The following is a 14,564-nucleotide window of genomic DNA, read 5'->3' as shown; positions in this document are numbered from 1 at the left end:
GTGGTTTGGGTGCATTTTGTGATCTGTATAGCTGTGTGTCAGAGTGACTATCAGAAATCGGCATATGTTGACACAGGTGAATAGAAATCCTAGACAACTCCCACCAGCTAAACTATGGGATACCTTTTGAGTGTTGGCTCTCATATATTTAGCAAGGTGAGAGACGCTGTCCATATTCACTCCAGCATGGTGTCTTTTCCAATTGTGTCTTTTTAGATTGTGAGCTCCTTTGGGACTGGGAACCCAGTCTTTTCATTTCTTTAGCTACGACAGTCCATCTTTGTGAACTTTTTTTTGTTAAAAAGCAGTATATGAGTATCTTACAACAACAACAACAACAACAACACCAGCAGCATAGTAATACCAGCAATAACAGTAATAATAACAGCTTCCATGATACCTCATTTGTTTGGAGTGGGTCCAAAAGTGGGGCAATATGTCTGGGTGGAGGACATTCACAAGACTGGTGTTTTATTGTTATCTACATTCATAGGCTAATGTCAACATTTCCCAGGTTTTCAATATTCACTGCAATATATATAGGCCAGCTCTATTGCCTTGAAAGCATTCTCATTCCATTTTTTAAAACTTTTGTTCATAGTGAGTTTGTGACAGATCATGAGCTTCCACATGGAATTCAGTATATCACCTGGTCACCCTTTGGACACTCATTGGTCAGTAAGTTGTGAAACGTTAGATTGTTACTTTTCAGTGTCCTGAAGGGGACTTTGTCTTTGTCACTCTCACAGGCCATTTATCTGTGTTTATCTACTGAGCTGAAGGGTATTGAACAATAAAGATGTTCAATCTTTATTTGTAAGTGCACAGATTTCACGTTTCAGGTGCATAGATTTCAGGTCATGTTAGTAATCAGTTATAGTGTGTGCTGAAATGGACTTGTGATATTGTTTGGCCCAAGGTATAACACTTTGGTTTGACCAGAAGTAGGCGAGCAAAGTAAATGCATCAAGGAACCTTTCAACATGTTTCTGAAGACCGGTCTTTTCCAGTCTAACCAGATGTGAAGAGAAACCTTTAACCATTGGATTGAAGAAGTCAAACATTTGCTTATGCTCGTTCAGGGATTTTGTTGATATGGAGGTGGCGTAGGTAGCACTGTCATGCTGCAGCAGGGACATCGAAGGTATGATTGCCTTGGCACAATTGCATCTTGGTCAGGGTGGCCATATACAGTGGAGGAAAGAGTGCCTATACCTTTAACGATTGTGTAGAAGAAGGAAATTTTGGCAGGTGCAGCTCAACATGGAAGGGTTTAAAAAGCTGCACCTACCAAATTCCCTCTTCTATACAATGGTTAAAGGTATGGGCACTCTTTCCTCCATTGTATCTGGTTACCCTGATCTTGGTGGCCCTTTCACCCTTGTAAGGGCGCACTGTTTACACAGATTACATTGGAACTGCATGCATGTGCTATGCATAAGTTCTTATGTGCTTACGCGCTATGCATAAATTCTTCTACTTATGAGTTCATAAATCCTGGACATAGACTTTGTCCTTTCTGTTCCATCACAACTCAGAAATTTCTAAATCTTACCATTGCTTAGGAAGCCTAGGGCAGAGTATATGGAGTCATCCCATTCAATGCAATAAACATGCTTGGGGTAGGGTTTCTGAAGGAACTATATGCACCAGCCCATTCCAAAGATCTTCTTTGGAAACCATTCTTAAAGTGCCAATGCCTCCTAAGCTGTGACAAGAGGAAAAAAGAGATAGGGGTTTTTTTGTTTTTGTTTTTTTTTGTTGTGGCACCCCATCTTTAGAACTCCCCCTGAGATATGCTACTGGGGCCTTCATCGTTAGCTTTTAGGTGCAGGGAAAGTTCACCCAGTTTTCGCAATCTTTTAGTTGTATTAGTTGTGTGGTATTTTAGTCCCTCCCTGTTTAAAACTGTTTTTATCTACTATAGTATTTATCATTATCCTGTTATTATGTATTTGTTATGGATTAATGTAATTTATGTGACCATCTCTCGCTTGTGGGCCTTCCAGAGTCATTCAGTAGGCCACTGTGAAAAACAGGATGCTGGACTAGAAGGCCCTTGGGCTTGAGTCCACGGGTGGTTCTTATGTAATATAATAATGTTGTTTCTGATGGAATTGTGTTCTGCCTTCTGCGACAAGGCTCTCTCTCTCTCTCTCTCTCTCTCTCTCTCTCTCTCTCTCTCTCTCTCTCTCTCTCTCTCGCTCTGTGTGTGTAAAACCAAAGATGAACTTGGGCTTGGACAATGCCAGTGGAATCTTTGACTTCTTTCATTTGGCAGGTCCCCATGCCATATCACAAACTGATTTTCATTCTTTACTGGGCAGGCATGTCCAAGCACATCTTTGGATCTAGGCCTAAACAGACACAGGCAAATACAATCTCATCTTATCTTCACAACAGATCTATGAGGTAGGGTAGACCTAGAGGTATTGACATGCTGAAGCCCATGAGGTAAGCCTCAAGGATGAGCTAGGATTTGAACCTAGACATCTCTGGTCTACACTCAATATCATATTCAGTAGATGTGGTGCTTCTGGTGTACAACATCATTTAGATTCCAAGATTCCTCTGTGTGAGGTGCTCTTATATATGCATAGGAAATTGTTGATTACTTTCCCAGGCTCTAATGTAGGCTCTGCCTCATTATTATTATTAAGAATATTTATATACCACTTTAACAGGAGTAGTTCACAAAGCGGTTTACATAGTAAAATAAAATCATTGCACACTCTGCCAAAGAGTCCACCCCCACCCCCACCCCGTCCAATACCCTCAGGGGAAAAACTGATTCCCATACCCATATGCAAACAGAAGTGCCTTTTGCTTGCATCCAACAATGTCTCTGTCTAATACTGTATTTAGATGTGAATGCACTATGCAATAGCTTTGACTGCATATGGTCAATAGTAAAAGAATTTGGATTTTTCCTCCAGGCTTACGTGTATAACAATAATATCTACTTGAAACATGATCTTGGAAAACCTGCTGTTCAAATAACCACTACTGGAAAATTGAATGAAATATTTAATGGAATTCCTGATTGGGTGTATGAAGGTAAGCTGGTTTTAGAATCAATGTTCTTGCTGCAGAAGGCAAGAGTTGGATAATAAAAAGGTGTCATGATACCAGACAGCAATCCAATTCTAACTAACTCAGTGCTGTGACGCAGTGGCACAAATATTTGTTCTCTTGATCCATAGTAAACCCCAGCAGCTTCCATGGGTCAACTCAGACTTGAGCTAGCTTTATAGCTCTATAGCTGATGGAAGTCTGTGTTGACTAGTGAAGAAGGATCAGGCTCGGGAATGGGGCTAGAATTTGGCAGATACAACTGCCGCTGAACCTGCCCCCTTCCTGGGCCCAATCCATCCTTCTTCCCGCCCCATCTTCTCCCTATTCCACCGCCTCCCTGCTTGTCCCCCAACACCTGTGCTGCCTTTTCTGCTCTGAATGCATCTGGCATCTGTCTTTGTGAGGACCTGGCTGTTTGGTGTTTGCATTAGCCGTGAGGCTGGATGCACTGGTGATGTTGCTTTTGTGACAGCTGTAAACCTACTTATGCTGGCGCAGTACACATTTTGCCAGTGTAAATGGCCAATAGGATTGGACTGTGTAGCATCTTTTTAAAAATATTATTTTGGTGACTTAAAGTTATTTTCTAAAGATGGTTTGTTTCACCTAAGGGTTATATTTTCTTAATCGCTTGGGTCTAGGCTTTTCACATTTTTTTCAAAGCAATATGGTATATAAGAGAAAGATATTTCCCAATCAACCTCTGTCTGATTTGATTCCTATTCATTTTTTGTATACCTTTAGATGCCTTAAGCTAGACAAATATATGAAAGTCGTGATGTCAGTTCATTTTAAAAGTAATGCCAAACTATGGTTTAATGCTAAGTGCATAAGCAGATATGAATCTTGAGCTTTTGCACTTCCTTGTCGTCTTCTCCCTACTTCTTCTTGGACTTGGTTATTGAATACTTCTTACTGGTTAGTGGAAAACCATATGGAATGCCACCTGCTGTCCGTCAGTTCTGAGCATGGTTAGGAGAGAAACCACCTGTTTCTTGCTTGAGCAAGCAGGAAGCAGATCACTGTGGTTCCCATCTATGGCTGGTTGGAGGGAGGCAGAGGCGATGGCAGAAGAAGACTCAACGGGAAAGTCACCCCAAATCCACCATCCTCCTGGATTCCTTGAAATCTATTGCTAATGCAGCCTATATCTGTTGCTTAATGGAAGGGCCAGCCCTGGCTGGGGTTTCAGTTTGATTTTCATTGACTCTTCCAGATTTATTATTTTTCCCTGTAGTTGTTGTACTGATTGCTGCGTTATTGTTTTTTAATTGGTCTTGTATTATGAATGTTTGTATGGATAACATGGGCGCTTTTGGAGTAGAAAGATAAGATTTTAAGGGCACAATCCTGCCCTGCAGATAGGCTGGCACAAGTCCCTTGCACTGGACCATCGTTGTCGCAAAACTGCTGACATCAGTGGGGCTAGGCTGGCGCATGTACTTCCACCAGCCTCCCCAGGCCAACCTGGGCTCCATCGACAGGGTGAGTTGCATTGGCTGAGTTTGGCCAATGCAGGGGTCTGGGGAAGGCAGAGAAGAGACAGGGAGGAGGCAGAAGGGAGGCGTTTCGGGGCAGGGGGAAGGCAGGTGGGTGGGGAGTGGGAGTTGGGACTGGGATCCAGCAGTTATGCTGGATCCTAACCCCATTTCCAGTCAGCCCGAGACAGTCTCAGGTGCTCGGATTTGTGCCACCTCTTGAGATGGTGCTGATCCGAGTAGCCCCACTGGGACTGCTGTGGCTTTACCCAGGGTAAGGGGAAGTGATTCCCCTTGCGCTGGGCTGAGCTGCTTTCAACCCCAATCCTGTCTTGGATGCAGTGCAGGCGCGCCGGCCTGCCTGCTCCAGGGCAGGTTAGGATTGTGCTGCACAAATCCTAAGTACAGTGGTGCCTCGCAAGACGAATGCCTCGCGCAACGAAAAACTAGCAAGACGAAAGCGTTTTGCGATTTTTTTGGTGACTCGCAAGATGAATTTTTCTACGGCCGTGCTTCGCAAGACAAATTTTTTTCCTTTTTTTTGGGGGGGGGGGTTGTTTTAAATCGCACTTCGCAAGACGAAAATTTCGCAAAACGAAACGACTCGCGGCACGAATTAATTTCGTCTTGCGAGGCACCACTGTATTTATTTTTATAAGCTAATCGCAAATCATGTATAATCCTATTCTGCAGTGGGACATGAATGACATCAAACATGATTTCTTTTTAGAGGAAATGCTTGCTGCAAAATATGCCCTGTGGTGGTCTCCAAATGGAAAGAACATCGCTTATATCCAGTTCAATGATACTGGAATACCAGTTATTGAATATTCATTTTATGGGGAGGATCAATATCCTAGAAAAATAAGTGTTCCATATCCAAAGGTATGCTTCGTTGTCATCACTCTTGTTGTTGATGTTGCATCGGATTGGGCTGTAAAGCTCCTCTTGGGAACTATAGAAAAATGGCCCATGGCAGTGCCGCACTTCACTGCTGTCCTATTTTGGCAGAACTGTTGATAATAATAATAATAATAATAATAATAATAAACTTTATTTATATCCCGCCCTTCTCCCTAAAGGGACTTCTCTTATCTCTGTTGATAAGAGAAATGTCATGCTGAAGCTATGTCATTGTTTTTGTTTTTATAACCTGTTCCTATATTGCTTTTAATTGTGTTTATTTTATTGTATTTTTATGTTTTTAATTATTTTACATTATAGTGTAAATTATTGCACATTACATTGTACATTATATTGTACTACTCTACTCTGATATTTGAGATATTGTACAAATCTACTCTGAGATTTGAGAAAAGTGGTATATAAATCTTTAATTAATTAACTGATTAACTATTAATTAATTATTAACTAACTAATTAATTAATAATGAAATATGTACCTGAATTGACTGGGGAAAAATTTCCTGTGAAGAAAAACAATATGATACATAATTTTATTCTTCATCTTAAGCAAAATTCTCCAAAACCAGTTTGATTAACTTGCTGCTATCTTTTTTGTTTGAAGGCAGGGGCTAAAAATCCTACTGTGAGAGTGTTTGTTGCGGACATTACCAACCCTGAATATATTAGCTCTAAAGAAGTTCCTGCTCCAACAGTGATAGCAACAAGGTAGTGTGTCCCAGTGGCGTCACTAGGGGGTGAAGGGAGGTGGGCTGCACCGGATGATGTGCATGGGGGGTGACACCACTACATGCCCAAATTTTTAAAATCTTTGTATTTTTTAATAATGCCATCATGTTATATATCAATTGATGCATAATCACAAGTAGAATGCAATGAAACAAGCCCAGTTGAAATGTATCAATTCTGCCAAAATGTATAGCCACAAAACCTGTAGGGGGCGAGACAATGATACATCATCATGCCCACCGCCCTGGTCGTTGGTCTGCCCACTGCATGGGAGAAGGTCCGTCATAGGGGTGACACGCTGGCCTATGCAAACCCTAGGGATGCCACTGGTGTGTCTGAAATTCTTCTTTTCTTTTTCCTCTTTTTTTTCTCTTTCGAGTAACAGAATATTATTATGAATATTTTGACCTGAGTTTCATTCCCCCCCCCCAAAAAAAAGGTTTTCTCTACTACTGTTAAGAACATAAGAACAGCCCCACTGGATAAGGCCATAGGCCCATCTAGTCCAGCGTCCTGTATCTCTCAGCAGCCCATCAAATGTCCCAAGGAGCACACCTGATAACAAGAGACCTCATCCTGGTGCCCTCCCTTGCATCTGACATAGCCCATTTCTAAAATCAGGAGGTTGCACATACACATCATGGCTTGTAACCCGTAATGGATTTTTCCTCCAGAAACTTGTCCAATCCCCTTTTAAAGGCATCCAGGCCAGATGCTGTCACCACATCCTGTGGCAAGGAGTTCCACAGACCAACCACACGCTGAGTAAAGAAATATTTTCTTTTGTCTGTTCTAACTCTCCCAACACTCAATTTTAGTGGATGTCCCCTGGTTCTGGTGTTATGTGAGAGTGTAAGAAGCATCTCCCTATCCACTCTGTCCATCCCCTGCATAATTTTGTATGTCTCAATCATGTCCCCCCTCAGGCGTCTCTTTTCTAGGCTGAAGAGGCCCAAACGCCATAGCCTTTCCTCATAAGGAAGGTGCCCCAGCCCAGTAATCATCTTAGTTGCTCTCTTTTGCACCTTTTCCATTTCCACTATGTCCTTTTTGAGATGTGGCGACCAGAACTAGGCACAATACTCCAGATGTGGCCTTACCATTGATTTGTACAACGGCATTATAATATTGTGGAAAGCGTTCAGTTTCCTCTCCTGTTGTGAGCAAAGAGTCCATGACTCGCTGCGGTACAGAAGTGTACTCAGGACGCAAGCTCTGTAGACCTGGATCTTGGTATGTTCCGTCAGCTTCTTGTTGGACCAGACTCTCTTTGTGAGTCTGGAAAACGTGGTCATGGACTCTTTGCTCACAACAGGAGAGGAAACTGAACGCTTTCCACATGCGCTGTCTCCGACGCATTCTTGGCATCACCTGGCAGGACAAAGTTCCAAACAACACAGTCCTGGAACGTGCTGGAATCCCTAGCATGTATGCACTGCTGAAACAGAGACGCCTGCGTTGGCTCGGTCATGTCGTGAGAATGGATGATGGCTGGATCCCAAAGGATCTCCTCTATGGAGAACTCGTGCAAGGAAAGTGCCCTACAGGTAGACCACAGCTGCGATACAAGGACATCTGCAAGAGGGATCTGAAGGCCTTATGAGTGGACCTCAACAAGTGGGAAACCCTGGCCTCTGAGTGGCCCGCTTGGAGGCAGGCTGTGCAGCATGGCCTTTCCCAGTTTGAAGAGACACTTTGCCAACAGTCTGAGGCTAAGAGGCAAAGAAGGAAGGCCCATAGCCAGGGAGACAGACCAGGGACAGACTGCACTTGCTCCCGTTGTGGAAGGGATTGTCACTCCCGAATTGGCCTTTTCAGCCACACTAGACAATGTTCCAAAACCACCTTTCAGAGCGCGATACCATAGTCTCTCGAGACTGAAGGTTGCCAACAAAATTATAATATTAGCTGTTTTGTTCTCAATACCTTTTCTAACAATCCCCAGCATAGAATTGGCCTTCTTTACTGCCGCCACACATTGGATTGACACTTTCATCGACTTGTTCACCACCACCCCAAGATCTCTGTCCTGATCCACTCTATGAATCAAATCCACTTTATGAATTTGAAACAAATGACTAGAGTGGCTTTTGACTTTGTGTTGCCTTTCAAACACTAGGATCTGACCTATATAGATGCATTAATGCAATAGTATGCTGCACTGTTCCTTTCCTTTTCTGTCCACTTTTCAGTGATCACTATGTCACTTGGATTACATGGGTAACAGATAATCGGATTTGTGTGCAGTGGCTGAAAAGAATCCAGAACTTCTCTGTCTCAGCAATCTGTGACTACAGTGACCGCTCCAGAGCCTGGTACTGCCCAGAGGTATCTCCTTCGCCAGAGTTATTGTTATATGAATAAGAGTGGTAGGCATAGTTTGAATATGTGAGCATTCACATTAATCCTGCTATTTCTGTTCAAAAAAAAAAAAAATGAAGCAGGGTCTTCCCAATATTATTATACAATTCCCAATGTGCTGTTCTCAAAGAGCTTTGTCTAAATTTAGGTAAACATTAAAAAAGGCATCGTTCTCTCCCCGTCCCCATTTCAGAATCATTGGGGAGGCTGTTTCCTTTTAATTCTTTGCTAGTCTTTACAAAAGATTGCATCCAATCTTCAGCATTTCTTTCAGTAAAAATGTTTCAGATGAATCATATAAAGTTTTTTATACCTAGTCAAACCATTGATCCATCTAGCTCAATGTTGTCTACATTGACTGGCAGTGGCTGTCCAGGATTTCAGGAAGAGATCTATCAGAGTCCTACCTGGAAGCACCAGGGAATGAACCTGGGACCTTCTGCATCCAAAGCATGTGCACTTCAAGTGAGCTATAGCCTTCCTCAGGTTGTAGCAGTGGTGGAGGCCAAGCATCATGCTTCCTTTTCCTTTACCCTGCCTGTAAGGAAGCTGAAGAAAAGCTATTTTATGCTGCTGCTTGACCCATCGTTTTTAGCCTTTCTTATATTCCCGAGGTCTACCTTACTTACATTTCATTTTTTCACCCCCATGTTCTTTGGCTGAGGCCCCACTGATCAGCCTGAGAAGTGGACTTGGCTTTCAAGTTACTATAATGACAACATAAAAGGCCAAGCCAAAAAAATACTGAGGTTGCCTCTCTGATATTTTTCTGGAACTAGACTGATCAGCATTTTGACACTGTCAGGTTCTAAATCTAGTACATTTGGACTCCTCAGTTTGTTAGTGTTTACTGTGTCCTCACCTACCTGTTGCAAAAATCTCTCTCATCCATTTATAAAGTGCTCTTATCGTATAAATCTGCACACCGGTGGTTAGTTAACAGGAGTGTGAACAGATGGTAGAACTCCATTAAGCTGTGTTTGCACAAAAGATCTCTGGGGGAAAATATTTCCATCTCTTACTTTGTTTCCTGATTAAGCCGTACGTTATGCGTAAGAAATGTGGACTACTTCATATACTGGGAGATAATAAAAATATCTTGATCAAATAGTGCCAGAAGATATGCTTCTGCAAACCCAGAGATGTGCCCTGAACTTTATCATTGTACTCAATAGCTACCCAAGGGAGTGCTTCATTAGAAAATCTAACCCTTTGGGTAAAAATAAAGTGCAGGTGTTTGAGTTATCAGCTGCCAATATCATTAATACATCAACCCTGCTTTTCAAACAGGAACAATCCTGTAGAAATCAATTAGCTTACTTATATGACTGTGGGCCCAATCCTATCTGACTTTCCAGCACTGATGTAGCCCTGCCAAGGGAGCAAGTGCTGCATCCTGCTGTGGGGGGAGGGACACGGAAGCCTCCTCAAAGTAAGGGAATGTTTGTTCCCTTACCTTGTGACTGCAGTATGGCTGCATCAGTGCTGGAAAGTTGGATGGGGTTGGCCCTAAGTGTCCAAGCCTATCCTTCCACCCCACCAATGCAGCCATGCCCAAAATGGGTGAGCTTTATCTCGGGAGGGGGGAAATTGGAGTCTTTGGAGGGGAAAGAGGAATTGTTTTCCCTTACCCTTCCTGCTCTGCAATGGGTCTTCTCTAACCAGTGCCAGTCCTGGTATGTATGTTTCCTAATCATTTGTGTGTTCTTATTTTTTCCTGTTACAAAATACAAAGCAGACCAGTTTTCTCAACAGTCATAGATAATACTAATAATCCGTGTCACATTTATATGCCACCATTCCTTCAAGGAGCTTAAGGCAGAGTACATGGTTCTTTCCCCTCCTTTTATTCTCACAACAAACCTTTGAGATAGGTTAGACTAAGAGATACTGACTGCCTCATAGTTTCCCAGCAAGATTCATGGGTGAGTAGGAATTTGTACCCAGTTCTTCCAGCTTTAAGCCCAACATCAAAACGACAGGCGATGTTTGGTTTAGTACAGTACCGAGCCATTTCCAGAGGCAACGGCATAACCCTTGATGTTGACGAGATACAATGTTGTGGATTTTTAAAAATGCAAAATGCTTCTTTCAGAGACCAAATTTATGGAGAACATTTTGCAGGGCTCCAGACTGTGAAAAAAATGTTTTCATCAACAAATATTTAAATAAATCTAGCAGAAAATAAAACATGTTATGTATGTGTATAAAAAGTTCTATGCAGTGTTGTCAACCAGAGCCTGTTAAGTACTGTATTTATTTCTCATTTAGAAATTGGAATGCTAAAAGTCTGAACCTAAAATGAATGTAGAATTTTGGCAGTATATTCGAAACCTTGCAAATGAGTCATAAATCAATGTCTATAAGACTTGTGTAATGGTACTTTGGTACCAGTCTGCACAAGATATTCCATGGAAGTCACTGTAAAGATGGAGATAAAAATTAGAGTGGGGGGACTGTATGTATAGAATGACCCCTTAAAAATGCGGTTTAGGGCTCTGAGGACACTGGTCTCAAGTAGAAAAGTCTCACAAAATGTTCAGTTGCAACGTGGGTGTTCTGTGGTGGCTCCCAGTCACACCCAAGATTCCTCCAGAAGGTATCAGCATGGAGTACAGTAATGGACCTCCCCTCTATGCACCCCGGGGCAAAGGTCCACAATGCCGCCACCCCTGCACCCCCACATACTTACCTGGTGCAACCGAGCCTCATGCGGCGTTAGGGATGACTCAGGAAGCCTTCTGTGGCGTCCCACGAAGTCTTAAGCAGTACTTTCCAGAAACCAGAAGTGTGATTTAAGATTGCATCAGAAACCTCAGAAGGCTTCCCGAGTGGTCTGCAATGCCGCACAGACATGGCGCTTGGAGCATTTGCCCCTCTACCCTCCCTCCAGGCCTGATACTGTTGGAGTGCCTGCAATATGCATGAAATTATCTGTGTAGCAGAAGGAAGGGTGGCCACCTCCACTTCTTGCTGCATGAAATTGTCGCCACCTAGGAAAGTGTCTGAGCTAGTCCTTAGTTTCCATTTTTGACTGAAGGTCTTCTGCTTTCTCATATGAAGAAATCCATTCACTTCTGCCACTGATGCTGTGGCTTCACTTTTGTTTTACAGGATCGTCAGCATATTGAAGAGAGCCGGTCAGGATGGGCTGGCGGAGTAAGATTTTTGTTCTCGTTATACTTTGGTTTGTTACAAGTAATAGTTATCTCCTAATTGATCTAGGCAGGAGACTTTTTTGCTTTTCACAGTTGTCAATCCGTGCACTTACACAGATTTAATTCGAAAACTGTTGTTTACTGGTAACAAGCACAGATGGTATTAAAAATAAATAAAAATGAGGCATCATTTAAGGAAAAAAAACACACTAAGAAAGAATAAAGATGTATTTACATATTACAGTTGTGAACATGTAACAACTTAAACAAGGCAATACACTTCCATGTTTATGTACGTGGCCCCTGAGATCAGTGTTGATTTGTCCTAAGAAGGACCAAGGCCTTGAGTGCTCCATTATTTTGAAGGGAAAGGATATAAATCATGTAAGGAAGGGGGAAAGAAGAAAAGACACTGCATTGGGAGATCTGTGGTTGGTTCTCTCACTGTTTTATTAAGTTTAATAGCAGCTATGAAGGCAAGGATCTGATTGGGACTATGATGCTGGTGAGGGCTGGGACTTGCTTCTTCTCAAATTTCATTCATTCAGCAGGTAACAGTTGCCCTGCACATGCCCAATCTCGCCTGATCTTGGAAGCTAAGCAGAGTCAGGCCTGGTTAGTACTTGGATGGGAGACCACTTGGGAATAGCAGGTGCTGTAGGCTTATACCATAGTCTTTCGAGACTGAAGGTTGCCAACCAACCATTCATTCAAATCCTGTCATTTGGCCTTTGACAAAGCTCCGAAGGTGTGTTACGGAACTCCCCCATATTTGCATTGGCACTCTAGAAAAATATCTTTTGACGCAGGGTTAATGCTAGTAGAGCATGAAGCCCAGGCATGGTGTAAAAGTTATTTTTCTAATTTCTCCTTCTTTTCCCCCTGCTCATGAAAAGTCACAAGGGGGATGGAATTTTCTAAAGGTGAAGCCTCATATGGACCCAAAAACCGCAAGTGTTGTTACGCTGTCATTAAATGTAAAATAAATCTGTACTTTAAATAAAAGTACAACGCAATCTGAGCCCAGGATGCCCCTGCAACCAACATGTGACACAATATCACCACATCCTCATCTTAGCTGGTTGCAAAAATTACCCCCTTATTAGACTCTTCAGCTAATATGTGTAGCAACTTCTACAGGTTTTTCTCACATTTCCTTTCAGAAACTGAACTGTGCATTGTTTGAGACACATTGGACTTGCACTTCTTATTCAATCCTTTTCTCCACCCATTAATGAACTTTGGCTATCATCAGGAGAGGACGGCTGGCTGTTCCAGTTTGTAGCATAGAATCAAAGTGTGATTAGGGGCGCAATACTAACTTGCTGTGGAGCAGGCAGGCCGGTGGGCCTGCGCTGCATCGGCACAAGTTTGGGGCCAGAATCGGCGCAACCCGAGGCAAGGAGAAAACTCTCCCCTTACCCCCTGTTGCACTGCACTTGCCCCAATGGGTCTACTTGCATCTGAGCCACCTCAGGAAATGGCGCAAATCTGAGTAAACCGGAGCAGCAAGAGGCTTCTCCAAGCTGCTCAGGAATAGGATCCGGATAACTGCTGGATCCTGGCCCCGCCTTCCACACCTCCCCCGCTTGCACACCCATCCCTGAGAACACCTGCTGCCTGCCCTCCTCCTGCCCTGAAACACCTTCTTCCTGCCCTCCCCACACCTCCCCCCCGACTCCTGCATTGGTCAAGCTCAGCTGCCGCAAACTTACCCTGCTGGGCCTGGATCCAGCGCAGGGATGCGAGTGCAACTCCTTGTGCTGGCCTCCCCAAGTCTAAAGTCGGTGCAAACGTGCTTCACGGCACATTTGCAACACCCCCTGGTCAGCACAAGTGACTTGTGCCAACCAAACCTAGCACTTAGGATTGCACTGCACATCAGATGGCATGCCTATCCTGTATGTTGTTGTTTTTTTTAAATATCCAAATATCTCTGCTTCATCTACCTTTTCTGTTTGTTTTTTGGTGTGCAGTTCTTTGTTTCAGCACCATATTTTACTTCAGATGCCACTTCATACTACAAAATTTTTAGTGACAAGAATGGTTACAAGCATATTCATTACATCAAAGATTCAGTGGTATGTCAAGTAATACATTAAATTAAAATTCACATATATGCATGTTTTAGAGCATGTCCCTAAAATAAAACCTCTGACATTGCCTTTAAATGTTTTCACAGGAGAAAGCAGTGCAAATCACGAGTGGAAAGTGGGAAGCAACATACATTTACAAAGTCACAGATAATGCAATGTAAGCATTCTCTAACACGTGATGTTTGGGTTTATTTTGCTTGTAAAATGGCTTTCCAGTTTGATTTAGAGTATAACTCCATTTTCAAAGGTCAGGAATCTGAGGGCCTTTCCCTATGGCAACATGAAATGGATTTTGCTTAACAATGTCTGGAAAGGCTTTGACATTGGATTGAACCTGCATGTTAAGGACAGATGGGTCACTATTTATGTAGAGGGGCACATTTCTAGAAGTGCCTAACAATTCAGCCCTGCAGATACGTAATTTATACATTGTGCTAATTTTTAATGCGTGTAATATCTATTCTTGTATGCCAATGTCTAACTTTCCAGGCCTTATTCATCTGCTGTGGCTGCAAGCACAGCAGAACCTATTTCCAAAAGAGCTATCAAACTGATCAGCTATTTCATGATGAATGGAAATGGAGGAAAGGGAACTAAGCTATTATTATTATTATTATTTATATAACCCCAGCAATATACAGGCACTTTACACAGAATGAGAGAACGAGACTCTGCTTTAAAGGGCTTACAACCTAGAAATGCAGAGGAAGGGAGAGGAGTGGAGACAAGGTAAACGGGGAAGCA

General features: G+C 42.7%; 1 protein-coding gene across 1 annotated transcript in view; it reads left to right on the top strand.

Annotated features, from left to right (window-relative positions):
* Positions 1-14,564, top strand: part of LOC136636807 (prolyl endopeptidase FAP-like) — a 61,992-nt gene that overhangs the window by 12,276 nt on the left and 35,152 nt on the right. The window contains exons 8-15 of the mRNA XM_066612097.1: positions 602-674; positions 2,937-3,057; positions 5,284-5,438; positions 6,081-6,184; positions 8,398-8,533; positions 11,681-11,725; positions 13,701-13,805; positions 13,907-13,977. Of these exons, the coding sequence (XP_066468194.1) occupies positions 602-674; positions 2,937-3,057; positions 5,284-5,438; positions 6,081-6,184; positions 8,398-8,533; positions 11,681-11,725; positions 13,701-13,805; positions 13,907-13,977 (810 nt within the window). The remainder of the gene's footprint in view (positions 1-601; positions 675-2,936; positions 3,058-5,283; positions 5,439-6,080; positions 6,185-8,397; positions 8,534-11,680; positions 11,726-13,700; positions 13,806-13,906; positions 13,978-14,564) is intronic.

The sequence above is a fragment of the Tiliqua scincoides genome, chromosome 1 (genome assembly GCF_035046505.1).
Source record: "Tiliqua scincoides isolate rTilSci1 chromosome 1, rTilSci1.hap2, whole genome shotgun sequence".
NCBI classification, from domain to species: Eukaryota; Metazoa; Chordata; class Lepidosauria; order Squamata; family Scincidae; genus Tiliqua; species Tiliqua scincoides.
This window is presented reverse-complemented; position numbering and strand designations above follow the sequence as displayed.